The sequence below is a fragment of the Candoia aspera genome, chromosome 7, assembly GCF_035149785.1.
Source record: "Candoia aspera isolate rCanAsp1 chromosome 7, rCanAsp1.hap2, whole genome shotgun sequence".
NCBI classification, from domain to species: Eukaryota; Metazoa; Chordata; class Lepidosauria; order Squamata; family Boidae; genus Candoia; species Candoia aspera.
This window is the reverse complement of record NC_086159.1, coordinates 19,987,411-20,013,730: the sequence shown is the minus strand read 5'-3', so window position 1 is coordinate 20,013,730 and position 26,320 is coordinate 19,987,411. Positions and strand designations below refer to the sequence as shown.

Sequence of the window (26,320 nt, the reverse complement as noted above, 5' to 3'; positions counted from 1 at the left end):
TATGCTTTTGAAAAGTGATGCCAGGAGATTCTAATAGAAGGGCATTTATGTATCGATGGAATTATAACAACCACAACTTATTATAGCTGTGGACTAAATAATGTTGTATGCATACAGTCTACACAGTAAATGTGTTAGGACCTAGGTTGTAGAACCTTTGGAGGCAAATTTGAAGGAAAGAAGAGCTGGAAGGCTTCTTAGCATGGTCTGTATTTGCTCTCAGATTACCTGATTTCTCCTAGATTGATGGAGATTCTTTTCTCCTTATTGTCCCACCATGACAATGGTGTCTTGCTGATGCACAAAAGAATATGTTTGGGACCTGTGGCCACATTCCCTAATTTGAGCTTGAAGGAGCCTTATGAAATGTTGACAATTGGAATGATTAGCTAAAGCAGTTTATCATTTACTGAGTCAAGTGTAACATTTGCCATACATAGTGTTTCAAGATTCACTGTGGTTCTGCTAAGTTGGTGGAACAAATGCAGTGGACTGTTAAATGTGCATATTTATTAATCTTATGTTTTTCTTTACAAGACGTTTTATTTCATTGATTTGGATTTTTATGTCAGTAGCTGTAGTGAGTGTCAAAGCTTTGAGATGCCTTATTGGTTGAATAATACACAAATAAATACATATACACATACTGTTGTAAATAGCAGACTAGTGAAGGTCAGGTAAAATCCATCTAGTTTTACTATGTGCTTTATTGAGTAGACTTTCAGTCCATCTGTTTTTCCTATAGACTTCAGTCAAAAGTCTATAGAAAAATGGGTTGGACTGGACTGTTCACAGCAGCCTTTTCCAACCTCAATGACCCCTAGATGTTGGGATTTTAATCCCAGAAGTCACCAGACAACATGGCCATTGCTGAGAATTTTGGGAATTGAAGTCAGCAATGTTGCAGGCATCCAAATTAGAGAAGAGTCATTTCCATAGTGAGATGGGCAGTGTATAAATTAAATGAATAAATAAATAAATAAATAATATAATATAATATAATATACTTATTTAGAGGGTTGAGTTGGACTTATTTTATTCTCTGTGGAAAGTGGCCAGTGGTTTTATGTTCTATTTTCTTTAATGGGACAGCCTTCCCCATACGGTTTCCTCCAGAAGTTCTAAATTTAAATTCCCAACAGTATGGCCAAAGCCTAGATTATGGGAGCTGATGGGTTAGGCTTTGCATTGCATGCATGATTAGCTTGATGCATGTGTTGAATAGATCATTGAATCTATTATGCCATGAATCCCACTTAAGGAACACCATGCCCAACTTGGACATTGATGGTAGGGCATTAAGTGTCAACAGCTGCCAGATCTAGTCCTTTAGTGATGTACACTGCTGGTTCCAAAAGTGAGAAATCAGATTTGTAGTTTGAAGCCTCTTACAATATAGTCCTTTTGACCACTTATCTCCCATAGTATCTTCTGGCCAATTTGATCTGGCAGGATTGGTGTGCTCCATGTTCCTTCAATTAAGCAATGTCATCTATCAGATCCTGGAAACACACCTTCTCTGTTGTAGTGCCTACCCTATGGAATGAGGTTCCCCCTGAGATGGAAATGGCCTCCACCCTCCTGATGTTTCTAAGAGGCCTGGAGACTTGGCTCTTCACCCAGACCTTTGGTGAAGATGACTGAAGCCTCCTTTTAACCTAGGTTGTTTTCTTTTGTTTCCACCTGGTTTGTTATTCTGTTATCTCTACCTTTTTTGTTTCCTGTTGTTTTTAATTGTCTTGTTTTAATCTTTTATCATCTGTAAACCACCCAGAGTTGCTGGGAGTCAGGCAGCATATGAATTTAATAAATAACAACAACAACAACAAACTTAAACTTTCTGAACAAAAAGAACTATAAAAGTTTTATTTAAATTGAGACTTCTCCTAAGCAACAAGATCTTCCTGGCTCTGATGTCCTTCTGCCCATTAGTTCTCAGCAGTGACAACTCTGACCCTTTGGTTTATCTCTAAAATGACCTACAACTCAGTACTGATAGCTGGTGACACAGTGCAGCAATCAATTTACAGATTGGCTATGGATTGAGCAGTCAACAGGAGATCAGTAACCCTGTCTGCACAGTGACATATTATGAGCATTGTGTTCAGTTGGACCAAGTCATATATGGATGTGCATCGTTATTGCTGGAGAATTCTCCATTCTTAAAAATAAGAGGCAGCATAATTAGCTGGTACTGCTGAATCCCTCACTGTTCTGTAATTTAGAAATTCACATCAGACATCAACAGATATGCATTGGGGTATAAATGTTTGCTTGCAGAAATTAAGTCCTCAGGTTACAGCTTTACATTATTAGCTTGGGTCACATGCTGGTTTTGTATATTTTTCATTACAAATTGTCATTCATAGATACGTCGACCACTGGCTGGGATAGAGATTATTTTGATGGCCCAGTAGTTGATGAATTGTGACAGCTGTACTGTATTTAAGGAAAAAAAAGAGAATAACCAGAAGCTAATTTTCTTTAGACTTCTACCTCTGATTTATAATCCTATTTATGTCATCACAGTTGGTTGCTGTGGAAACAATATTGGTATCATGAAGACAGACTTAACAGAGAGTTCAAGCAAGGAAATAAGTGCCCGGAAAAAGATGACATTTCTTCTATTTGCATAAATAAATAAATAAAGCCAAAAGTTGTTTCCAATACTAAAAAGGGGGTGAAAGGCAATACAGAAGACGTGCATTGGTTCTAAAACAAATTGCTTAGAGTTTCCTGCCAATCATTACCAGAGCTATTTCAACAAAGCAAATCTATTTATAGGGGGGAAAAAACATTGCATGTATAATTGATGGATCCCTGCCCCCTTTTCATGAATGACTCTGTATTTTCCTTTTCTATAAATGTTGCAGTTCTTGCCTTGGCAGAACGACCCATCAGATGGAGTATGGGACTCTTATGGAAGCATGAAACAACCCTATTGAAGTCCCGTTCCTACTTGTTTCTTTAGAAGAGGATAGCTTAGGTTACATTGTGAGTGGGCAAATTTGTTTTTCCAGTGCTTGCTGCCTTCCTTCTTTTCTCCCTCCCTCAACCATAGAGCACATGGCCACTGGAGTAGTTGAAATTTCCACTTACAAAATTATTTAGAGGTTTGGGGTTGATTTTTTAAAAAACACATTTAAAGCCTAAATGCTAATATCCTTGTGCAGAGTGTCCCTATATCTCTGCCAGCTGCAGCTCTATGAAGGTACAGGTAGTCCTCGACGTACGACCATTTATTTATTGACCGTTCAAAGTTATGATGGTGCTGAAAAAAGTGCATTACGACTGGTCCTCACACTTATGACCGTTGCAGCATCCTTGCAGTCACATGATCAATATTCAGGCACTTGGCAACTGGCATGTATTTATGATGGTTGCAGTATCCTGGGGTCACATGATTGCCATTTGTAACCTTCCCAGCTGGCTTCTGACAAGCAATGAGGGAAGCTGGTTTTGCTTAATGACCACATAATTCACTTAATGATCACTGTGATTCACTTAACAACCACAGCTATAAAGGTTGTAAAATCGGGCACAACTCACTTAATGACCACCTCGCTTAGCAACAGAAGTTCTGGTCCCAATTATGGTTGTAATTTGAGGACTATCTGTAGGTTGCATTTACATAAAAGAGGAGGCATGGGAAGAGAGACTCAGTGTAGGGTTGTAATCATCTGTAATTCTGCCAGGGCCTTACCCTAGATCAGTGTTTCTCAACCTTGGTAGCTTGAAGATGTGTGGATTTCAACTCCCAGAACTCCCCAGCCAGCATTGGGAATGGCTGGCTGGGGAATTCTGGGAGTTGAAGTCCACACATCTTCAAGCTGCTAAGGTTGAGAAATACTGCCTTAGATCACCATATAGAATTCTAGATGGCATTATACAATTGTAGAATTGTAAGACAGAAAGGGCCGTTGAGAACAGCACCCTCAACAATGAAAGGACACAGCTGAAAACTTCTCTGACAAATGGGTGTCCATCCTCTGTTTGAAAACATCCAGTTAAGAGAAGGCTACCTTCTCCTTAGGTGTTTGCTTAGTTTCCCAAACTATTCTCAGATTAGGAGTTTGTCAACATTCAGCCAGAATTTGACTCTCAGAAAGTATGTCCTGCAGTCTGGGATGACAGAAAACAGGTCATGGCCGGATTCCACATTGCTTTGTTATGCCATCATGCCGCATTGCTGGTCAACTATCATTCTAAGCTTCCTTTACACTTACATTGTAAATTACATTTTCACTTACATACATTACATTTTCACTTACACTGATACCAAGCCAGATATCCCACACCCTGTACCTATGGGAAAGAACAGGAGAAAACTGCTTTTCATTTGCCAGCCAAGTGGAATTGGTGTGTTACACAACACTGCCCAGGTTGGGCTGAAAAAATTGTGATTATTTTAAAGCCCTGTTTACCAGGATACCAGAAGAAAATTTTATTGAAGGTTACTGCCCTGGTGTAGCTCTATATAGTTTTGACAAATCACAAGCCAGGCAGTCTGGAAAAAAGAAAAAAGCCACTAGTTTTAGGATTCAGTACATGGGAAGAAAGATGTACTTTTTTTTAACAAGCTCTTATACAAGTCTTGAAAATACATCACATAATACAATAAAATTATCCCATAAAGGGTCTTCATATAATCCTCAGAAGACTGACTAAAATTATAAAAATGTACTTAGTGTGATTTTGAGACAGTTTGGTAAAGAAAGGAATTATTCTTTCCTTGTCTCCAACATTTCACTCTCATATTGAAAGAAATATACCTGCATGCATTCTGGCTTTAGATCTGCTTGCAGCTTGGCTCCAGGTTTAAAAATGGTTGGGCAAGTTTTGTCACAAAATAGAAATATCCACTCTTGCTCCTCGGATCTACCAGCATTTTCTTTTGGTACAAAAATATATTTTTTCTTGTTTTGTCAATGCAAATGCATCCTCAAGCAGTTGTTAGACTATCCCTACCCAGTGTCAGGCCTATAAGGTAGACCGACTAAGAAACAGACACCGTGAAGACCTAAAACTACTTTTATTAGAACATAATAAAAGAGTGATAATAATAGACACTTGCAAGTCTGAATGTGCTTCCCTTCCTCTCTGTTTTATCTACATGTGCATTAATGGGGGGCTTGTCTGAGGCATTTTTGTAAACGACTTTCTTGGCCTGGGCTCAAGCCTGGTTTATCTGATCATTGCCATAGTAATGGATCCTTCCTCTGTCCTTCAAGTCCATCCTGTATATCAGTTTTTCAAACTTGGCAACTTTAAGATGTGTGGACTTCAACTCCCAGAATTCCCCAGACAGTTGAAGTCCACACATCTTAAAAGTTTGAAAAACACTGCTTTATATCCACTGCACCCAGGCAGTGCCCGCTGATCAAGCCTAACTTGCCTACTTTTCAAAAAGAATCTGAGATTTGCCAATATAATTCCCTGTAATGCTCAAGAACAGTATTAACCCACAGTAGATATCACAGTAAAGATGTCCTCAAGTTGAGCTCAACTCTTCATGACTGTATAGATACAACGCTACAATTTGCCACAAGACCAAAATGGTTTCCCATTGACTTCTTCCAAGATGCTTTTATACTTCACAATCTAGCCTATAACTCTGGCATTAAAAAAGAAACTTATAAGGTCAGGGTTTTGCAGATGACTTGGTGTTAGTTTTGGAAGATCCTTTAAAGGGAATTGAAATATGAATGGGAAAACTAAAAGGATTTGGTACATTAGCAGGTTTTAAAGTCAACAAACAGAAGACGAAGATTGAACAGAAAATATGAAAATAGATGATCAAACAGTATTGGTGAATAAAATGGGTTTTAAGATTGAGAAGAAAATAAAATATCTGGGTATCACCATGACAAATATGAATTGTATGTTATTTCAAAATAGCTATGTTAAGATATGGAATGAAGTTAAAAAAGACATGTTAAGATCAGAGAAACTACAATTGTCATTGTTGGGGAGAATTTCTGTAATAAAAATGAATGTCTTGTCTAGAGTGATGTTTTTGTTTCAGACAATACCTGTTTTGACAACTGAAGCATCACTTAAACAGTGGCAAAAGGATATATCTAAGTTTGTATGGCAGGGTTAAATATAAGGTGTTGCAAGATGCAGAGGAAAGAGGAGGATTGTGTTTACCTGATATGAAATTGTATTTTGCAGCTTGCTGTTTGGTTTGGATGAAAGAGTGGGTGCTGCTGAGAAATAGAAGGCTCTTGGAGTTAGAAGGACATGACCTGAGATTTGGGTGGCATGGATATTTGCGGTATGACAAAGTCAAGGTCAATGTGGATTTTAAACATCATTATGTTAGCCGTGCCATATTGAGAATATGGAATAGATACCAATACAGGTTGTGCCCAAAAACACCTTTGTGGCTCTCCAAACAAGAAGCATTTCATAGCTGAGAAATAATAGGCAAACACAAATGGTTAACTTATCATGAGATACTAGAATTTTGCCAAGGGGAATCCAAAATAAAATCAACTGGGGATATAGTTGCCAATGGTATTCTTATTTACAGTTATCAGAAAGATTTAAAGTAGACAAAAGAGTTTATGGCATTGAACACTGTAAGACTGAGTCTGAAATAGAACTGTATACAAATGATGAACATGTAATTGCTAAAAGGTATACGCTTTTATTGAAATTTGAAACAGAAGAAGAACAAGTGAAAGAATGTATGATATAGTGGGCTAAATTTTTTGGTTATAATATTCTGATTGAACAATGGCAAAATATGTGATTGAAAGGATTGAAATTTATACTGTTATAATCTTAAAGAGAATTTTTATAAAATGATGTACTGTTGGTATATGATACCAGAGAAATTGTCTAGAATGTATAAAGGCACTTCAAATTTATGTTGGAAATGTGAACAAGAAGGGACATTTTATCATGCTTGGTGGATGTGTAAAAAAGCTAGACAGTTTTGGATTCAAATATATACACTGATTCAGAGGATTTTAAAGATTAATATACAACTGAGACCAGACATCTTCCTCTTGGGACTGAAGGACAAACAGTTGGAAAAAAGTCATGGAACTTTGCTTTGTATATGATAACCACAGTGAGATTATTGTATGCTAAAAAATGGAAAAATTTGGCAATTTCTACAATGGAGGAATGGTTGGTGGAGACGATGGAACTTGCTGAGATGGCCAAATTGACCTATTTGATTAGAGAAAAGACAATATCTATGTTTATTGCTGAATGGAAACCTTTTATGGACCTTTTGCGTAAAACAGAAAAAAAAATGAACTTATTTTGCTTAGACAGGATAGATAAAGAAGAGAGTCATGATGTAACTTTAGAGAAAGAGATAAATTTATAATTGTACTTAGAACTGCTGTAGAGAAGATCAGAAACCACTTCTTTGTATCTTTTTTCTTTCTTTTCTATTTTTCTTTTCTCTTTTCTTTCTTTCTTGCACTTTTAGCTTTTTCTTTGATTTGCTTTTCTTTTTTCTTCCTCACTTTATATTAAACTTCGTATTAGTTTTTACCTTCATTTTTCAATATGTTAATAAAATTATATAAAAAAGAATTCTTCTGGTGTCCTTCTAACAGATTTCATTGAAGAAGGAAGGGATTATTTTGCTCAGAACCCCTCAGATATACAGTAGTGGTGACCTTGTTTCTGTTCTGTGGTGAAACAAGGTTTTGACTGGCCAAAACACATATTCCCATTTCATGATCAGATGTCTAAAACCAGTTTCTTCGTGTGGTTACCTTCATGATGAGGATCAGCTATTGTTATTTTTCTTTTTTTTGGCAAGAGAGGAGATGGCAAGATTAAAAACATGGGGCAACCTAGGTGCTGATCAAAGAAAGGTCAGATAGACCTATGCAGGGATATCTCTGTCCAAGGGAAAGGAAGGGTTTATAGAACTAGTTATTCTGGTGAAGGGGCTGTCCTTAGTCATATTATTTTTTTCTAGTGAGTGCAAAACTGAGTTTTGACAGTGGAAATATTCCCCATAATGTACATTTACTCTCAGTAGTGATTTTGGATGAATGAATTAATTTAATTACATGAATTAAAACAATATTATGTATCATGTTTCTTATCAGGGTAACCTCTCTGATTTTTATGCAACATTATTTTATTGAAAAGCCAGGAAGAAAAAACAATTTCATGCTTTGTTCCTCTGCACCCAAGAAACAGAAAGATAAGCTCCAAATAAAACAGGCTTGGCAATATATCAATGGAGCAGGAAAGTGATATATCAGTACGAACTCCTGGAGAGCATGAGTTACATTTGGGCTGGATCTGCTGCCCAGAGAGGAATAATGGCACATAAGCCAGAAAGAAGAGGACTCACCATTTGACATCATCTAAACACAGACAACTGACAGTGTTCTTCCTGCATCCACTACTGTTGGTGACCAGCAAAAGGAACCTGCTTCTATTCAGAAGAGAGACAATCATGGGACTAGCTAGAATCACTGGGAAAAGTGATCACTGTAGTCAGTTTCCTTCTATTAGACAGGGTAGCATAGCAGAGGATCAGTCTTGAGTGAACCATGACTTCAGCTCCTATCACATGTATTGCCAGTTGAATTGGTAACCATGATGGATCCATAACATCTATTTTACTTGAATGCAAGTTCTTCCATTTTCTAAGTGAAAATAGGGGATATCTGGCTTGATAACGGTACTTAGGAAAAAAAGATCTTGGAACAGCAGTTGAGTAGTAAATTAGTCTGCAGTGACTGCAAAAAAGGTCCGTGCAATTTTATGTTGCATCAATAGAAGTATAATTTCTGAATCAGAGAAAGTAATAACTCTGGAATATTCTGTGTTGGTCAGACCACACCTTGAGTATAATGTCCACTTCTGGGCACCACACTTTAAGAAGAATTCAGACAAAAGACTAGAAACTATGTTCTCTGAAGAAAAGTTGGAGGAACTGTGCATGTTTACACTTGAGAAGAGAAGATGGAGAGAGGATTTTTATTGATTAGATTTATATCCAACCTGTACAAGATAACAGGTGGTGTACATAGCACTCCCTCTTATTTTTTTTCCACACCAACAATTTTATGAGGTAGGTTGGGCTGGCCCAAAGCCACCTAGTAAGTTTCTGAGGCTAAGAATGGACTAGAACCTGGTTATTTCTTTTCCTAGTCTTACACCTTAACTTTTCTCTCTGACACACTGACTCTCACTTGAGTCAAGTCACACTTGAATGGGTATGATAGCACTCTTAAAATATCTGAAAAGATGTTACACAGAAGAAGGTCAAGATCTGTTTTCTTTCATCCCAGAGTGTGCAGAACCTGGAAAAATGAATTCAAGTGACAGGAAGAACGATTTGACAGTGGAACCAATTACCCAGAGAAGCGAGGGCTCCTCTTTGCTAGAAGTATTCAAGATAGACTAGAGAAACATCCCTCACTGATTGGATTTGGATTCCTGCGCCCATGAGACAGTTGGGCTTAACGTCCTAAGTGGTTCCTTCTAACTATGATTCTCTGAAACCCTATTATGAACTAGCATAGTATGTTACCCCACCCCCCACCCCCCACCCCCCAGGCCCTTGGCTTTCTGTCCTTGTAATGACAGGCTGAAATTATCTTGTTTCCTGCTTGTATTTCAGTCTGCTTTATATTAATCCTTCAAGTTTCATGAAACAACCAGTTTTTCTTGCTTCAGCTGAGATAAGTGTTAAACTTCATTCCCTTTTCTCTTCCCCTTCTTTTTAAGGAGGTATGTTCACGCAAGCGACCTAGCCTCATTCAGTTTTGGCAGATTTTCAGGGTGGGTGCCTGAAGTTTGCATGGAGGTGGGTGTGAGAATATATGCCATTAGCTATTTATCAGCTAATCCATCTCCTCAAAACATATAGTGCTCACCACCACCAGTGTTAGCCAGCTACAACAGCAGGGAGCATCAAAACAGCATATTGATGTCCTGTAAATTGAGGAAAGACTTTATGTGTTTGATTTCTAAGGCAGAAATGTAACTTCCAAGTTAGTAAAACCCATGATTTTTAGTTAAATAAGTAGCTGGCATCTTTAATGAGGGTTCAGAAACAAAACTTGCAACATACACTAATATCTTTCTGATATTCAATATTTTGTATCCACCTGCCTTTTCTGGTTCAAATTTCTCCAATATGTCTTTTCCTTCAAAATAAAGTTTTATCTTCAAGATACATTACTCAGTGTTGCAAAGCCACATTTTTAGAGCTTTCTTTTAAAAATCACTTTTTCTTTTGTCCTGTGGAAATCAGAGTGAGTTATGGGCAACATGAACTCTAGAAAGCAAAGTGTTAAAAAATGAGTCACAAACTACTTAGTATTACAGGCTGAGTCAGCTTTTGGTTCCTGACATGAGTCTGGGCAGGAACAGTGCTGAATGGAAAGATTTCTGAAAAGTCTCTCTCTTCTGACAAGAAGGTTTGGAAGTGCCCTGTGGTTTTTAAAAGTTTGGAGGGAAAATAATAAGGGAGATTAAGTCAGAATGCTGTAACACAGGAAGCATCATTTGACCAGTGGCGCATCAACACTGCCTGGCAGATGAAACACTCGCTTAAGGTGAAAGAAATAGCTTCAGGTCAGCCCAGCCCCTGAGAGTGATAATAACTCCATCCCAGAATGCGCTTGACGGTCTGGCTCATGGTGTGAAACGAAAAGTGTCAACCAGCTGCAGCCGATTCACTGGCCCTCCAAGCTTTGCTCTTTAGTTTGTGGTGAGAATGGACCATGGAAGTTCAGCGAGTGAAAGCACATTTAGCCTCCACTGTTTTTGTGGGAAGGATGACTTCCTCTTCTGGCTGCTATGCTCTAAGCATCTTTTGGAGTGCTTTTCAAATACGAGATATTACTGTGATTATCACACCTTGAAGTAAAGTATGAATTTCTGACTGCATGTGAATTATGTGCCTACTGACAGTCTGATAACCATTGTCACAAGTAGAAGACTGCTTGTACCAGAGGACTTTGGTTTCTCTCCTCTGCCTACAGCTACTCCCACCCCCAATATTTCCTCTACAGCAGCAGTAGGCAACCCTTCTGGCCTGAGAAACAAAGAAGCATATGGTGGGTCCCTCACAAAATAGTTTCCATAGAAGACTACCCATTCACAAAATGATTGCTATGCTGAAATGGCCAGTCATAAAATAACCCCAAGAACGTCAGCTAGCTTCTCTACCATCCCTTGGGGGTTGGGCTTATTGTTGGAACTAAATGTGATGTTAGAAGCTGGTTCTTTGCTTTGCATTATGAAGGGCTACCATACCTTGTCTGAAAAATTTGAATGGCCACTGGTAGCAACAATTAGTGTTCTGTATCCCTTTGTTGCCCTCTAGGAATTATCCAAAAACGGTAATTGAAATTTGGTAGCCCAATGGTATATCAGTTTGGTGAGTACCTAGGTAGGTATTTGGTATCACTTTGGTGCCCACTGGCACCACATGGTTAACCTATTCTCTTGAGTTCCCATCTTTCTGAAGCAAAATGTGAAACTACAAGGAAAGGAAAAATTGATTTCTCAGTTCTAGTTATGAATGAATTTCCCTCACCAGAAATGTAGTATTGGATTCCACCCACACAGTGTAATAAGAAGGAATAATTAGAAGAAAAAAGAAGAAAAGTAAACCAGAAAGTGGTTGAAGAAAAGAAATCCAAGGCATAAACCATCTAGTAATCATAATGTCTATATAAATGACTGAGATATTTCAGTGGTTTGATTATATCTTTATAGTTCTTCTTCATTTGCATGTTAAACAATAAAGATGTTTAGATTACCTGGTTTTCTAGGCTCAAGACAATTTTTAAAAATATCTGCAAAATAATAAGAAAATATAAGACAAAAGAAGTTAGATGTTCAAATTCAAGTCTATTCTCTCCAACAGAAACTGATAATTTACCAGAGCCCTAGACAAACCACCAGGCAAAATTAGAATACAGAACACAAGAGTTGGAATTGACAGGGTGAAAATCTTTCAGGGCCGGTGAATTCATTTTGAATGTTGTGTCATGAATGACCTCACAAAATGGTTGCCTGGTTAGTGTGGCCAGTCAGAAAACAAATAAAGCTACTCCCTACTATCCATGTAATTCCTTCTCCCAATTGCAACTTACTTTTGCCTGTTTCTGAGCCAATAAGCATATACAGTATATAATTCCTGAATTAGTGGCAGGAAAACAAGAATTCTGGTGAAAAACTATAGTGAGATGGTAAACCAAATGCTTTACATATCACATCACAGCTTTGGAACCCTGACATTTCTGATTTGTGAATTTTGGGAAACTGTGTTTTCTATTGCTTCAGCTGTTCGGACTTTCATCAAGCCAAAGTTGCTGAGAGGAGCTGTTTAGGTCATTGAGTCTAACTCAATCATTGCTGGAATCTAAATTAAAGTGTCTCCAACAACAGATGTCCAAGTTCAGTTTGAATGCACCCAATGAAGGGGATTTTAATACCTCCTTTGGTAATTGGTTTCATTATTAAGCTGTTTTTATTGCAAGGAAGTTTTTCCTAACATTCAGTTGGAATCTGCCTTCTTGTAAAGTAAATTTATTATTCCATGTTCTATAGTCCTGGATAATAGAGAATAGGTTTTGATTTTCTTTCAGGTGATATGTCTTCAGTTATGTGAAAACTTTTATTGTTATCACCTCTGTGGTCTTTGCTCAAGACCAAACCTACCTAGTTCCCTCAATCTCTCCTTATGACACTAGTTTTAGTCTGCTGATCATCCTTCTTGTCCTTCTCAAATTTCTTTGAATCCTTCTTAAAATACTAGAACACAGAGCTCAATACTTTATTTAATGCAGAGCCTTCATTTTATCATGCATATTATAATTTAACGATATCCCAAAAAGTTCCTTGTTTGAAATCCACAGCTTTTTTTTGTCCACAGTGGAGTGATTAATTTTTGTACACTGAGCCTCATCAGCATGTCTGTTTGAGTTGGCATTTAAGAGTTATCTTCTCATTACTTATCCTTTATTTCTAGAGTCAAGTTTTCTCTTTCCTCTGATTCCATCTCCAGTGAGTCCTCTTCCATCACTCTCAGAATTAATCTTACCTCCTGCTTAGCACCATCCCTCCCTTTGTTTATCAATTACTGAAATCAATTACTACTACTACTACCACCACCACCATTCCTCATTATACCTTGGATTGGGGATCAACTTGCCTTTAGCTTCTGGTCACATACCTATGGCTTACATGACTGTGTTAAGTAAGGTGATTATAGAATTTTTGACACTTGAAGAAAATAGATAAGATTAGAAAAGAAATGGCAAGATTAGATCATGCTTCATGATTTTTATTTTGAGATACTCAGCACAACATTGAGCAGATCCATCTAATCAAGATATGTACCCAAGGCAACTTCTGACCAATCTCCAAGCTGTTTTGGTTTCTCAGAAATCTCATTGGACCTACTGGACCCTAAACTTTTGCTGCTAGTATTGCCTTGGTCCAAGCAAACCTAAGAGTTAAGATATCAATAAAATGAATTCTAGAAGTGCATGTGTATATATGTTCTCTTCTACTTGGGCAGTTGATTAGGCTTTAAGGATGACAGCAAGGGAAAAAAACAATAACTCCTGACTATGTTTAGGAAATCACTGTCCTCTTAAAGGGAGATTCCTACTCATATTAGATCTATATTTAAACTCTAGGAAAGGAAATGTTTTCTTTGTTAAAATCCTTTCCGTATGAGTCTTCTTTCCGAGAACCCTTTTTTCCCTAAGTCTAAGCACCACTAGAGTACACTGAAGTGTGTGGCTTTCTTAGCACACTGAAAATTCAGAAGCTCCATGGTTCATGTAGAAAAGTGTGGTGAGGGCCAAGATGCCACAGAAAGGAAGGGAAGGAAATAGACGACCAGTTTGGGGGACTGCCAAGATTTCTGACATGCTGGATCAATGGAAAGGTAAACAACCTTGGAACAAAAGGAGGTAGGAAACTTTTTAATCTCTTTTTCTATATTTAAAATGTAGTTTTGGTGAAATCACAGGCCAGAGAACTGATTAGTGTGATGAGTATGGTGCAAAAATGACCAAAAAATTGGATTTTATTTCATTTTTAAATGAATTCCAATTAATAACTGTGAAATTAATTTTCTAGCATGTAGGGCTGAATTCTTGATCTTCCTTTTTTTTTCTTTGCTAGATTTGTTCTATCTTGCTTATAGCCATTGTTTTCCTGTAGCTGAAGTAGAATAATAGCCACTATCACCATTCTGTATTGTTTTTTGCAAGTCTGGTGAAGTTTAACATATAGCAATGTTTTAAGAGAAGGAATTACCAAGGACAAAACAGCAGGCCAGGCAGGAGAGAACTTATAAACCAAAACCTCACATTAGAATGTTGCTAGTTAAAGTAATGAAACATCTGTGTTTATGGGTATCTCTGCTGCTTGATTGCCTTACAGTAAATTTGTATCCATGGGGGAAGAAGTAAAAGGACAGTACATATTACTGGAGCAAGTTAAACTCCATGCCCAAATGTGATAGTAGATAGATAGTTGACTTTACCAATCAAAGAGAATATCTGTAGCTCAGGGTTGAACTGGGTCCTTCATGCTTTTTGAGCTTGGTTGTTTTCTTGAAGACATTTCATTGCACTGAATATGTTGGCTAGTTGGGCAATGAAACATCTGCAAGAAAACAACCAAGCTCAGAGAGTACCAAGGACTCCAGAGCTGAAAGTCTCTTTCAAATGTGCAGCTAGACAAAGTCCAGCTTCAAATAACAAGTTGCATGTATTAATAAGGGAATTGTTGTAGACTGTACATGTGATATGAATGATCCCAGATTCAAATCTCTTACCTTACTTGATAAAAATTCCAAGGGGCTTCAAATAAACCATATTAATAAACCATTAAGCATCAGATTAAATACTGTCTCTTTTAAGAAGCTCGTGAGCTGAGTGCCTACTTCTTTCCCTTTGTATTATACTAGGGTTATTATCTGGCTCTCTATGTCTGTCTCTTCCTATATTGCCTTGTAGTCTGTTTTTAAATGATATATCTTTGTATTGATTCTTTGGTGACTGTAGGGTTAATTTTACTGGCTTGGGTTGTTTTAAAAGAAAGGTAGACTATAAAGGTTTACATAAAAAAATATGCTTGAAACCTTTTAACACCTGATGACAAGAACAAAGTGTGGGTTTAGGTGTCAATATTGATTCTGAGATGTGATCTTGGTAGGCACCCAAAATCAAAATATGGATGAGCTGTGTTTCCCCACTGAGCATCACTTGGGTGATTTTAGCTGTTTCTCTATGTGAGACAGCCTTCTTGCAGATTTCTTAAAATGCTACAATCTCAATTTTTAACTGCAGCAAACTTAAATTTAACACATTTATTTCACAAATTGCTGTTGGCGTTTTAAAAATTCAAAGTACTTATTCATAGATCCCATGAGATGGAAAAAATGAAATGTTAAACAGGAATGGAGTATAAAGAAGCCCAAGTAAACTTTACAATGATACATTTTAAAAAGAGTAGAGATATTTTCATGAGTGTGGACTTAGCTGTTAATGTGAAGTCCCAGTTAAGTAAATACAGAGGTAAATTAAAGGACTGCTGAACAACTGGACACATAGAAAGGTCCAAAGCATCTCAGCTTGCTGCAGTGCTTATAAAAATCAGTGAAGAGGAAAATACCGGCATTAAGCAGGATGGTAAATATCTTGCCTGGGTCTGGATGTAACTCACATCTAGCCTGCATGGAGAGAAATGGTGGGCTGGAGGGCTCTTAACATTCCACTTGTACTCCTTTAGAAGGAAGAAGGGAGTGTCCATTCCTAACCAAGGTTTCAAGGAGAACCACTATCTTTTCTCTTGTGTGCAGGGGAGGAGACTTTCTCTGTACCTAATTTTGTACAGAGAAAGGGCTCCCTCCTTCCTGGAAGATAACTCTCAGCCTTCTTCTGCATTGAGAAAGGACTGTTGAAAGATGGAGGTTTGGCCCAGAAGGCTAAATTTCAGTGCTGGAAATAGTTCTCCCCAAAGCTCTACCTTTTAATGTATTTTGAACTGATGGGGTAAAAGGGACCTTAAAATCATTACTCATTAAACACACACCCAGATCAACAGGGTAGATGGAAGGATAAGTCAAGGGTGGTGGTAAAAAGCTATTTCAAAATGTTGCTTCTGCTTTGTATTTGTTTTTACTATTTACTGTTGTGTTTCAGAAAAGCTACCAAACTGGTATATTGCAGAATGCCATAAAATGCTAATAAAAATATCTGGATAGAATGCAAAACAGCAGCAGAACAAAACACCACCCTCAAGAGACAGATAACACTCCCCCCGCCCCAAATTCTAGCTGGTGGATGGTACCAATAATTCCACATGGAAGTAAATTGAAGGAGAATAATAATTGAATCATTTCAATCATGATTGAAAAGTTCTCTTGGAATAAATTTGGGCACAACATTTTTAGACATTCAATGTCCCCATGTCATTTATTATTTCAATTTGGGTGTAAGTCTTATAAGGCATGCCAGCCCAGGTTTATGTACTTGCAAGATCAAGCATCTGTGGCTCTACATTTTGAAAAACCAGGCTCTACATGGCTCAACTCTTGGAATGAGAAAGGCATCTTGGAGAGCTTTCTTTACCAGCAGCCTTGCACAGATGGTTCTGCCTTAGAAACTAGGCTCATTTGGTCCTCCAGATCAGAAATGTTAAACTGTCCTTTCTCACTTGGCAAAGAATTCCTAAAGGAAGCAGTTAATGAGGGACAACAAGCTTTCTTCCCAGGGATTCATATGGCTAGGTAGAGAAATCATTGGCTCTGCTAACTGCTGATGTAAATGAGGGTCAAGTACAAGCAGACTCAATCTTAGGAAGAGCACTGAAGAAAATGTTGCCTTCTGGCCAGTCCATTAGAACAAACTGACCTCAGCAATTAAAACATGGGAATCGTATTGCAAACAGTGGCATGGGATTGGCTGTGGGTCAACAGTTCCCAGCAATAAATCAATTCTGGGTTGTGACAGTTAAAGTTATGGTGCACTTTGGAGTGTGGCAAGGTTGGATAAATGTCCACAAACTATTAAAGGGCCCCACAGGGTTTTTTACATAGAGAATTTGCATACAGAATTCAGGAAGATTAGGTACAGTCCATCCAATTACAAATTTCCATTTGCATTGCATATTCTACATTCCAGATAAAGGGAACTCTGTGAAGGTGCCATGCCTAAGGGCAAGCTGGGAGTACCTTTGGTTCCTTTTTCTACCCACTATCTCCAGGGCAACTAGGAATCACTTGCTGGGCTCACATGTCACCTTAAACCATAACATAGTTTGCTCAATTTTGGCTTAGTGTGCTATATAAATTCAGATTGATGGTTTGTTCAATCAACCATGATTAAACCAGGATTGTATGCATGTGGAACCAGATCAGTTGCTACTGCTATTGATCATAAAACTGTACTCCATCTCTCTCTTTTCCATTTTTACTTTATGGAGAATTTCAGAGTTTGAGAGAGATTAAAAAATAAACCCAATTGTCTTATCTCTTCCCTCCTTCTTCAGAAATGGCCCAGATCTTCAGGATTTGTTGCTTTTGCTCCAACTAACCATTTCATTTCAGAGGTGGTCCAAAAATCTCAGAAGCAGACCACTTCATGTTGTTATTCAGACTTCATCCAAGGCATACAAGGGGAGACAAGAACATACTTTAGGTAAATTGTCCTGCATGAAAAGATTGGAATGAAGGCATCTCAGAAGGACTGCCTGCTTGCCTATAGAGAGTAAGGAAAATGACCTTGACAAAAATATACTTTGACCTCTTTTGGCTAGGCAACAGTGCTTGCATATTTCTGTCAAAATAATTTGTTTGCATAGTGTGAGTGTAATTACTCATATTGGTAAGGAAAAGTTTTATCACACATCAGGTCAGAGGGGTGTCCAAGAATATCTTATTTATTGCCTTAAATCCTATCTCTTCTTTTTATTTGTTTCCTGCATATTCTTAACTCTCCGGGTGATCCTGAACCTTCTTTTTGCCTCCTAATCTATGGGCTTTCCAATACAACATTAGAGTTCCTGCATATCTCTGTCGAGATCATCTTCCTTCTTCACTGCCCTTGATTTCTTCACATTTTGTTTGCAGTCAAGGAACTTGAACTCTAATGTTGGCAATACATAAGATATTCTTGGACACCCCTCTGACTTGATGTGTGATGAAAATTTTCCTAACCAATGTGGGTAACTACACTCACACTGTGCAAAGAAATAAATCTTTTGGTGTGTATGGGGGGCATTGTAGTCCACTTTAATTATTTTATTTTGAACCTTATGTGCCACTACATTGTTTTCACTACAAAAGATTAACTTCTCTGGAAATATATAATGATAGGTTAACACATAGTGAATGGTTCTTTGTACCCACAGATACAGAGATCTCCAAGAGTGGATGTAGGTAAGGGATCCAGTAGAATGACTGAACAGATCAGGATACAGTGTTAGGAAAATCTGCCAGTTGCTACTTACAGCTTTCTTTTACATGAGGTTGAAATCAATGAGAACAGAGTCAAATTATCTCAAATGAGATTTTACAAGGTTGGAGCAATTTTGGTTACCAAATAAAATGGCATAATTAACTCAAATAACCCAGCCATACCACAACCTGCAAGTTGTGGTCAATGCAAATCATGCTCAATAGAGGGCAAGCCTGCGTTGCTGTTGCCATTTGCAATCCCTGGGCTGGCAGATGGGAGGGTACAGTGGGGGTGATTTTTCTGAAGCAGAGATGCAGAAATAAGGGAATGGCATATTTAAGAATGTATGCATGTCATAATTGCCTTGGTGATGATGGAGGTATTTCCACATGTGACAGACCTCAATAACTGAGTATCAATTCATAGCCCCAGTATGATTTGAACCTTAATACTTCATACAGTGCGAATGTGCTCAGTGAAGCAAATCAGTACCCATTCCCTTTCCATTCTCTTCTATAAATACTCCAAATTCTCCCCTTCCCTGTGCAACTTTGCTTCATACTATTATTTATGTGCAGTACTGCTGTAGCAAAGGTCAACACTGATTCAGCTCCGTCCAAAGCAGAATGATAGAGTGAATCAGTCAGCCGAGGAGAAGATTTTAAAAGGTCTGCATTGCTGCAGAAAGGTTAATGAACTGATCTTTCACCTTGAGAGATCAGAAGCTATATTTGATTCCAGACATTGACATCAACTTCCTGCTTTCATCCTTTCACTGCATACACTAATTCAAATCAATTCAGCAACTGTTAAAGACGGTGTTAAGAAAACCTGTAGCTGGGTTAGCAGAGGGTGGGTGATATGACCCAGGAATGATTAGTGTAAGTGTCAGAGACAGTAGGGACTAACAGCTCATCCTAGCAATACTGTAGAGCGAAGCCATCTATTGATCAGTTTCTCAGCTCCAGCCTTTCCTCCCCTACTGAGTTAAAGTGCTATCTACCTGCTCTGCATTCAAGCACAGAACCATGCATTGAGCCCCATACAGATGGACAAGATCAATTACACAGATTTCAATAAGGAATATTTAACTCTAGCTGGGGATAAATACAGAATCTTGGAAACTGTTGTAGGAATTTCCCAGCCTCATTTATTGTGAGTCAACTGAGGCAATCTCTTTGACTGATCTGAAAGGCTTCTTCCCAGATTTCTCTCCGCCATTGCAGTTTTTGATATAAGCTGTCATCTGACTTGCTTGCTGTCTCTTGCTTGCTTATCTTCCATTCCTTTCCCAGCCTCCCCACAATCTCACATCTGGCAACGTAACATTTGCTGTTCCCATTGCCCATACTTATCCTGTCTCTGTTGGGACTATTTTGAATCATTGCTGAATGGTGTTGTCTTATTTGTGAGTGTGTCTGTTGTTAAAGGCAAGGTGATTAGTTTTCTCCTCTGGCTTTGCTGCGGGCCCTCCTCAGCTCACAGGGAAAACATTCACCAATCAGAGCACTGCAGTGGGAATGGATTGAGTCTGACTTCAGCGGGAACTTGCCTAAGTTTTCTTAGGATGGTGGTGTCTGCTTCCTCTCACATCCTATTTGGGTATCTCTCAATTTTTTAAAGGTGAAATAAACATATACAGTAGAAAGACACCAAGGCAGAAATAAGAGAGGAGAGGTAGCTATGGTGGTTAAGAAGACCTTAAAATTGATTTGGTGATTTGAGAACAAGCACTATAGTATCATGTTTTTAAAAATTATGTTTATTCATTGATCATGATCAGGCACAGTCCAAGAAGGCTCTCACATTGTCTCCCATGCTGCCTTTTTCAAGTAGTAGCAGCCTTGGCATGTACCCTCTAACTAGCCAGTTACATCATAGGCATCATAAAATTCAGTGAGATGACTATGACTGTTGTCTGCGCAGCCAAGTGTCACAGCTGCCTCACCATGTGAGGACCTCCTCAAATGATAGGTATCGAATGGCTGTCCTGGCTGGCAAGCTACTCTTTGTTGTATACCACTCAGAGGCACTTGATTGTGAGATGGGCAGCTATATAAATTGATTGATTGACTGATTGAATGAATGAATGAATGAATGAGATCTGTACACTGTAATGGCACTAAAATGGATGCTTTGGGCACTGAGTAGAACAATAGCAAATGCGGTTTGTCATCAAGAAGTTCCCTGTGACAGGTTGATTTGGCCTTATGGAGGCACAGGCCCTGCTTATACCAAAACTCATCTTGTAACTTTCACAGCTCATTTTGTTAACTTTAAGAGAGTCTTAGCCCTCTAAAAGAGGAGAAGAAACCTTGAGAGATTAGCATTGTCCTTTAGCAAGGAAAAGCACTCAGAGGCAAATGGATCTCTTCAACCACCAAAGCTGAAGGAGTGCTGCTTGTGTGGAAGAGACAGACACAGTTCACTTTATCAACACAGTCTCATTGTACACGTGTATGCTCAGAAAGCAGTGTGAGATTAGATGATGCCCAAGAGATGCCCACTATGCATATGTGTATATAAATGGTGAGCCAAGAGAGGGTGGAACTGAGCACCATGCAGTGTTAGCAGTGTGTCCAAAATCTGGAATTATTACATTGAGTATGGGCAAGTGTCAGCCCTTCCAGTTAGACTAGACTAGGATATCATTGTCATGTAGGTTGGCACTACTTTTATCATAAAGCTATAGTAACAGAATCTTGCATAGTCTGAATACACTTCCCCCTTAACCTCCCTTTATCTTCATGTGAACTAGGGAAGGGGCCTGCCTGAGATGTCTACTCATGTAACTGTCTTGGCCTGGGCCTCTTTTATCTGACTGTTACCTTGGTACTGGCTCTTCCTCCTGTCCGTCAAGGCCATTCCCTCTGCCCTCTACAGTAAGTGAGAATGTAGTGGAAGGAAAAAAAAATAGAAGACGACGTACTTATACAAATGGATAAGCAAAATACTGGAATGTGTTAAGATGTAATATAGATTGGGTTGGAAGCAATGAACCAGAAAACTGAAGATGTAAGAGAAGTCTGAGTCATTGAAAGGCTGATGGCATAATGAGGGGGTAGTACAGAAGAGCTGCTCTCCTGGGTCTTGTTTGCAACATCAGTGGTAACTACCCTTTTAGTGGCTAATGACTACATCAGATGCTAAAAACAGCAAGGGATATTACTGGGAGTTGTAACCAAACTTCCAGACATGTTCAAAAGTACGTATGTGCAACAATTATGACCAAGTTTAATTTGACAATAAGATCGCATTCAGTATTAGCAACATGCAAAGGATGAGCTTTGGAAGAAAGGGAAAAGGAAAAGTTTGAATAAAACTCTTTAGAAAGAAACCTTTGGTTGAAGTTTGAAGGCCAGTCATTCCTGGAGAGAGCCCCATAGAATTTGTTGTAAATAGAGACAGAATTAAGCTCCAACTGACATTGAGTTCTACCAGACATGGAGGAAATCCCATGTCTAGTGATGTCAAACGAGGACACAAGGACACTATAGTTTTGTTGTTTATACTTGGATAGTTGAGTTCTAGTTGAAGTTCCCAAACTCTTAGGAAACAAATGCTGCAAATGGCTCATATCTGGTATCTCATACAAGGGACCAGGTTATTTGAGGGACTGCTTCTCCCTGATTACTTCTGAGAAGGCATGCTGCAGGTCCTGCCTGTCAGGAATTACATTTGGCGGGCTCCAGGAGGTGGGTCTTCTCTGTTTTGGCACCTGCCTTGTGGAATCTTCTCCCCCCGGAAGTGAGGTTAGCCCCATTCCTCTTAACATTCTGCAAGTCCCTCAAGACCGGGCTATGTGATCAGGCCTGGGGGTCCCAGTGAGATTTTGCGATGGCTTGCTTACGACAGTTAACATCATCCTCTCTTGTTTTGTGTGCTTTTTAATAGTTTTTAAAAATAGTTTTTAATGATGATTGTTTTATATATATTGACTGGTCTTCTTTTAATTGAGTATTGTACGCCACCCAGAGTCACCCTCTGTGAGATGGGCAGCTATATAAATATGATATAATAGTAATAGTAATAATAAGTATCTGAATAGGTTATGTATCCATGCCAAAACCAAAACAGTATTGTTTGTACTACCCATTGGATCAAAACCTGGTCTGGTCAAATGCTTGGTTTTGAGTATTGCCTAAAGCTGTGATTTGTCTTAAATGTCTGATCTGTTTCAAAGACAGAATATTCTAAAGCCTGTTAGTCCTCTTGAACAGGTAAAGAGAATTAGAGCTGTGCCTAACACAGGTCAAGAGAACCAAACAACAATTGCACAGATTGGTAGCGGTGTTTCTGATCTGCTTATCTGAATATTTTATTTTGGAAGCAGAGTCAAAGTCATCTGTACAACTGATGGGCCTCTGCTAAGAAGAATATCTATTCATCAGTCCTTGTATACCACCTCTCTACTTAATGTCTTTCAAAGCAGCTTAAAAGTTAAAACCTCAGTAAAATATAAAGGCAAACAATAAAGCAGCACAAAGATTTTCAGAAGGAATTTATTAATACTAGACAGGAGATGCAAGATTTCTTTACCTCAATTTTTAACTAAGTTTAGTAGCCTAGGTACTGAAGGACGGCATTAAAACTTGGCTGAATTATTTCCAGAAACAATGCTTGGTGGAGAAATCCAAATTAGAATCAAGCAGCATTACAGATTTTTTTTTTTCTCAGATGTAGTTTTGCCTCAAGTTAAGCACTGACATTTTTGAAGACTCTAGGAACTGGTAAATGGAAGCTTGAAATCTGCAAAACTCTAATAGTGCATAAACACTTTTCTTTGTCATTATTAGCATGTCTTGATACTCTTTTCCCCTGGCACTCTCTTTAAGACTTCTTAGTTTGAAGCATCTTTCATTGTGCTCTTCTTTTTGCACTGTAATTACTAACAGCTAATTTTACACTGTAGGGCATGACAAAAGCTGGGTATGCTTCTTGGAGAAAACCATGACAGAGTGCCTAACTGCCTCCAGATTGAGGACATCTTACTCAGCTGGTGCTAGGCTAAACTGTAAAATGTATTGTTCCCATATGACTTATCACCTTTTTCCTCCTTCACAAAACCTCTGCGGCACCTAAGTTGAGTCCTGTGTTGGAAGATCTTAAGAGTTCAGATGCTGTCTGAAAGAGGATAAGTAAAAAAGAGAGTTTTACTATTCTGTTTAGGAAGATTCAGAAAGGGTGGCCTTGTGACCCTTTAACAAGCAAAATGGATCAAGATTAGGGTTACAATGACAACTGACTCAGCCTCAGTGAGAATTTGGGCAAAGGCAAATGAGGAATGAGTTAGTTTACCACAAACTTTGACATTAAGGGAAAGAGATCAGATCTCCTGGTTTTAGGTCTGTTTCTTCTTCCCTGTTCAAGGAAACATTCCAGTGTTTGTTTTCAAAGCCAAACCAAAAATTCTCTGAATGCTTTCTGGGATCTTTCCAAACATCTATGTAAATATATTTAATAAAATTACAACCCCGTTCTGTTTTCCAAACAGTTGTACAAAGTAGCTTGGTGTATATCAATAGAAATTAATATTCACCTTTTATGTTATGGTTATAACTTGCCTTATAAACTATTATAATAACTACCTGAATACCTCATATGAAGGAAAGAGGTCATAGCTAAAAGTCTCATGTCTAGTTCAACTCCGGAAAAGAAAGACTAGGCGAACCAATAGCAAGAAGCAGGGTTGGAAAAGGTTTTACTGGCACTTAAGCAAAGCACAATATGTCCCAGGCACACCAGTGTCTCACCTTATCCCTGTGCAATTGCTCTTATCATGTCCCCAGCCCACGCAGGGGACAGGTTTAACTAGGTATGTATAATTGTACCTGTATAAAAGCAGTAACACCATTATCCTATGTATGTACTGTATGTTACAAATGCTTTTATGTCACATCACTTGCATCAATATACAGCTTAATACGTTATGTGAATCCAGCCACTCTGCTGGTTTGTAAACGATGACTTAAGTTTAATGTGAGCCCAAACAATTATGATTCTTTTCCCTGTAAACCATGCCGATCATCTCATCCAAATTTGAACAACATTATGCTTTCTAATTTATATATATACTTGCAAAATTATATGTATAGTTTTACAATTTATCATAGTAGGGAAGAGCTATTTAAGTGACCTCCTGTGTTTGTTCCTTCCACTGTCTTGGTCTTAACTGTTGGTTGGGTGAATTCTCTCTTTTGAAAGACCCTGATCTTTACACTAGACTTGGACTAGAGGAACACAACTCCAAAGGGGGATAAGACATTGCACATGGTATGAAGAAAACAGAAAGGGGGGTAGTTTTCTATTTTTCTCATTTTAGAAGAAGTGGGGTCACCCAAGAAAGCTAGAAGATCCAAAATAGATAAAACTATTCACCTCTGTATAATTCTAAATTAAACTATGCCATTTGCTACAACAAGATGTAGAGATAACTGCCATTTGGGATGGCTTTAAAAGGCATATTGGACAAATCAGAGAAGATAAGACTATCACTAGTTCCCGTTCATCATGATAAATATACCTTGCCTCCAGTATCAGAAAAAGCTTTCCTCTCAGTACCAATTTGGGGAGGAACAAAATTGAGTCTGAACACAAGTGGTGTTGGACTGAATAGCCCTGCAAATAGAGGGTTGTCCTCTGATTGCTCTGTTTCAGAATTTCTGCTGGTAAGTCAGAAAGTAATTTTATTTCCTAACTGTGTTTCCTCACACTCCTAGCCCTGAATGGATTTTAAAGAGTCTTGAACATTGAAATTTGTTGGTACCGTTGCTAGACAAATTTATTTATCAAATTTTTCACCGCCCATCTCCTCCGACCGGATGGACTCTGGGCGGTTTACAATATAAAACAATAAATATACAATAAAATTCCAATAAAATCCCTCTAAAACAATTTCTCAACTACCCCATCTAATAAAATCCAGATGGCTGTGATCTCCTTCAGTCATTACGTAGGAGGAGCACTTCAAGGCACTAGCCAACCCCAAGTATGGCGATTTTCCTCCCTGCCCCAAGCCCGGTGGCAGAGCCAGGTCTTCAACTTCCTCCAGAAGGCTAGGAGCAATGGGGCTAATCTCACCTCCGGGGGCAAGATGTTCCAAAGGGTGGGCGCTACTGCTGAGAAGGCCCACCTCCTGGACCCCGCCAAATGGACTTCTCTTATCGACGGGGTCCGTAGCATGCCCTCTCTGCATGAACAGGTGGGATGGGCTGATGATGCGGTGAAGAGGCGGTCCCACAGGTAACCCGTTTCCATGCCATGTAGGGCTTTAAAGGTGATAACCAACCTTGAATTGGACCCAGAAGCAAACTGGTATCCAATGCAGCTCATGTAGCAAAGGTGTTCTGTGCGCCCATCTAGGGGCGCCAAAAATAGCCCGCGCAGCCGCATTCTGGACCAGCTGAAGCTTCCAGATACTCTTCAAGGGTAGCCCCATGTAGAGTGCATTGCAGTAGTCTATATGAGAGATAACAAGGGCATGAGTGACTGTCCGAAGGGCTTCCCAATCCAGGAAAGGGCATAACTGGTGCACAACACGCAGCTGTGCAAAGGCCCTTCTGGCCATGGCTGCCACCTGCTCTTTGAGCAGGAGCCATGAGTCCATGAGGACCCCCACGTTATGCACTGGGTCTATCTGGGGCAGTGCAAACCCATCCAGAACTAAAGGTGACAAAGTCCTGGATATGGAGGAACCCTTAACCCACAGCCAAATAATGAAACCCATGAGCGTTCCTGTCAGAATTTCCCCCAAACACTCCTATATCAGCTCCATTACTATCAACTCCACATCCTTCTAGCCACAGTCACTTCACTTCTGGGTACCATTGTTTGAGAACTTGAGCCAGAGCATTTCCCCCAAATGAGCCATTTCATTTCTAAAATGGTATTAA

The 26,320-nt window shown here is 38.8% G+C and overlaps 1 protein-coding gene across 1 annotated transcript in view; it reads left to right on the top strand.

The window, feature by feature from the left end:
* Positions 1 to 13,786: 13,786 nt before the first annotated feature.
* DGKI (diacylglycerol kinase iota) overlaps positions 13,787 to 26,320 on the top strand; it is a 220,799-nt gene continuing 208,265 nt past the window's right edge. The window contains exon 1 of the mRNA XM_063308888.1: positions 13,787 to 13,931. Coding sequence (XP_063164958.1) covers positions 13,825 to 13,931 — 107 coding nt within the window. The 5' untranslated portion in view covers positions 13,787 to 13,824. The remainder of the gene's footprint in view (positions 13,932 to 26,320) is intronic.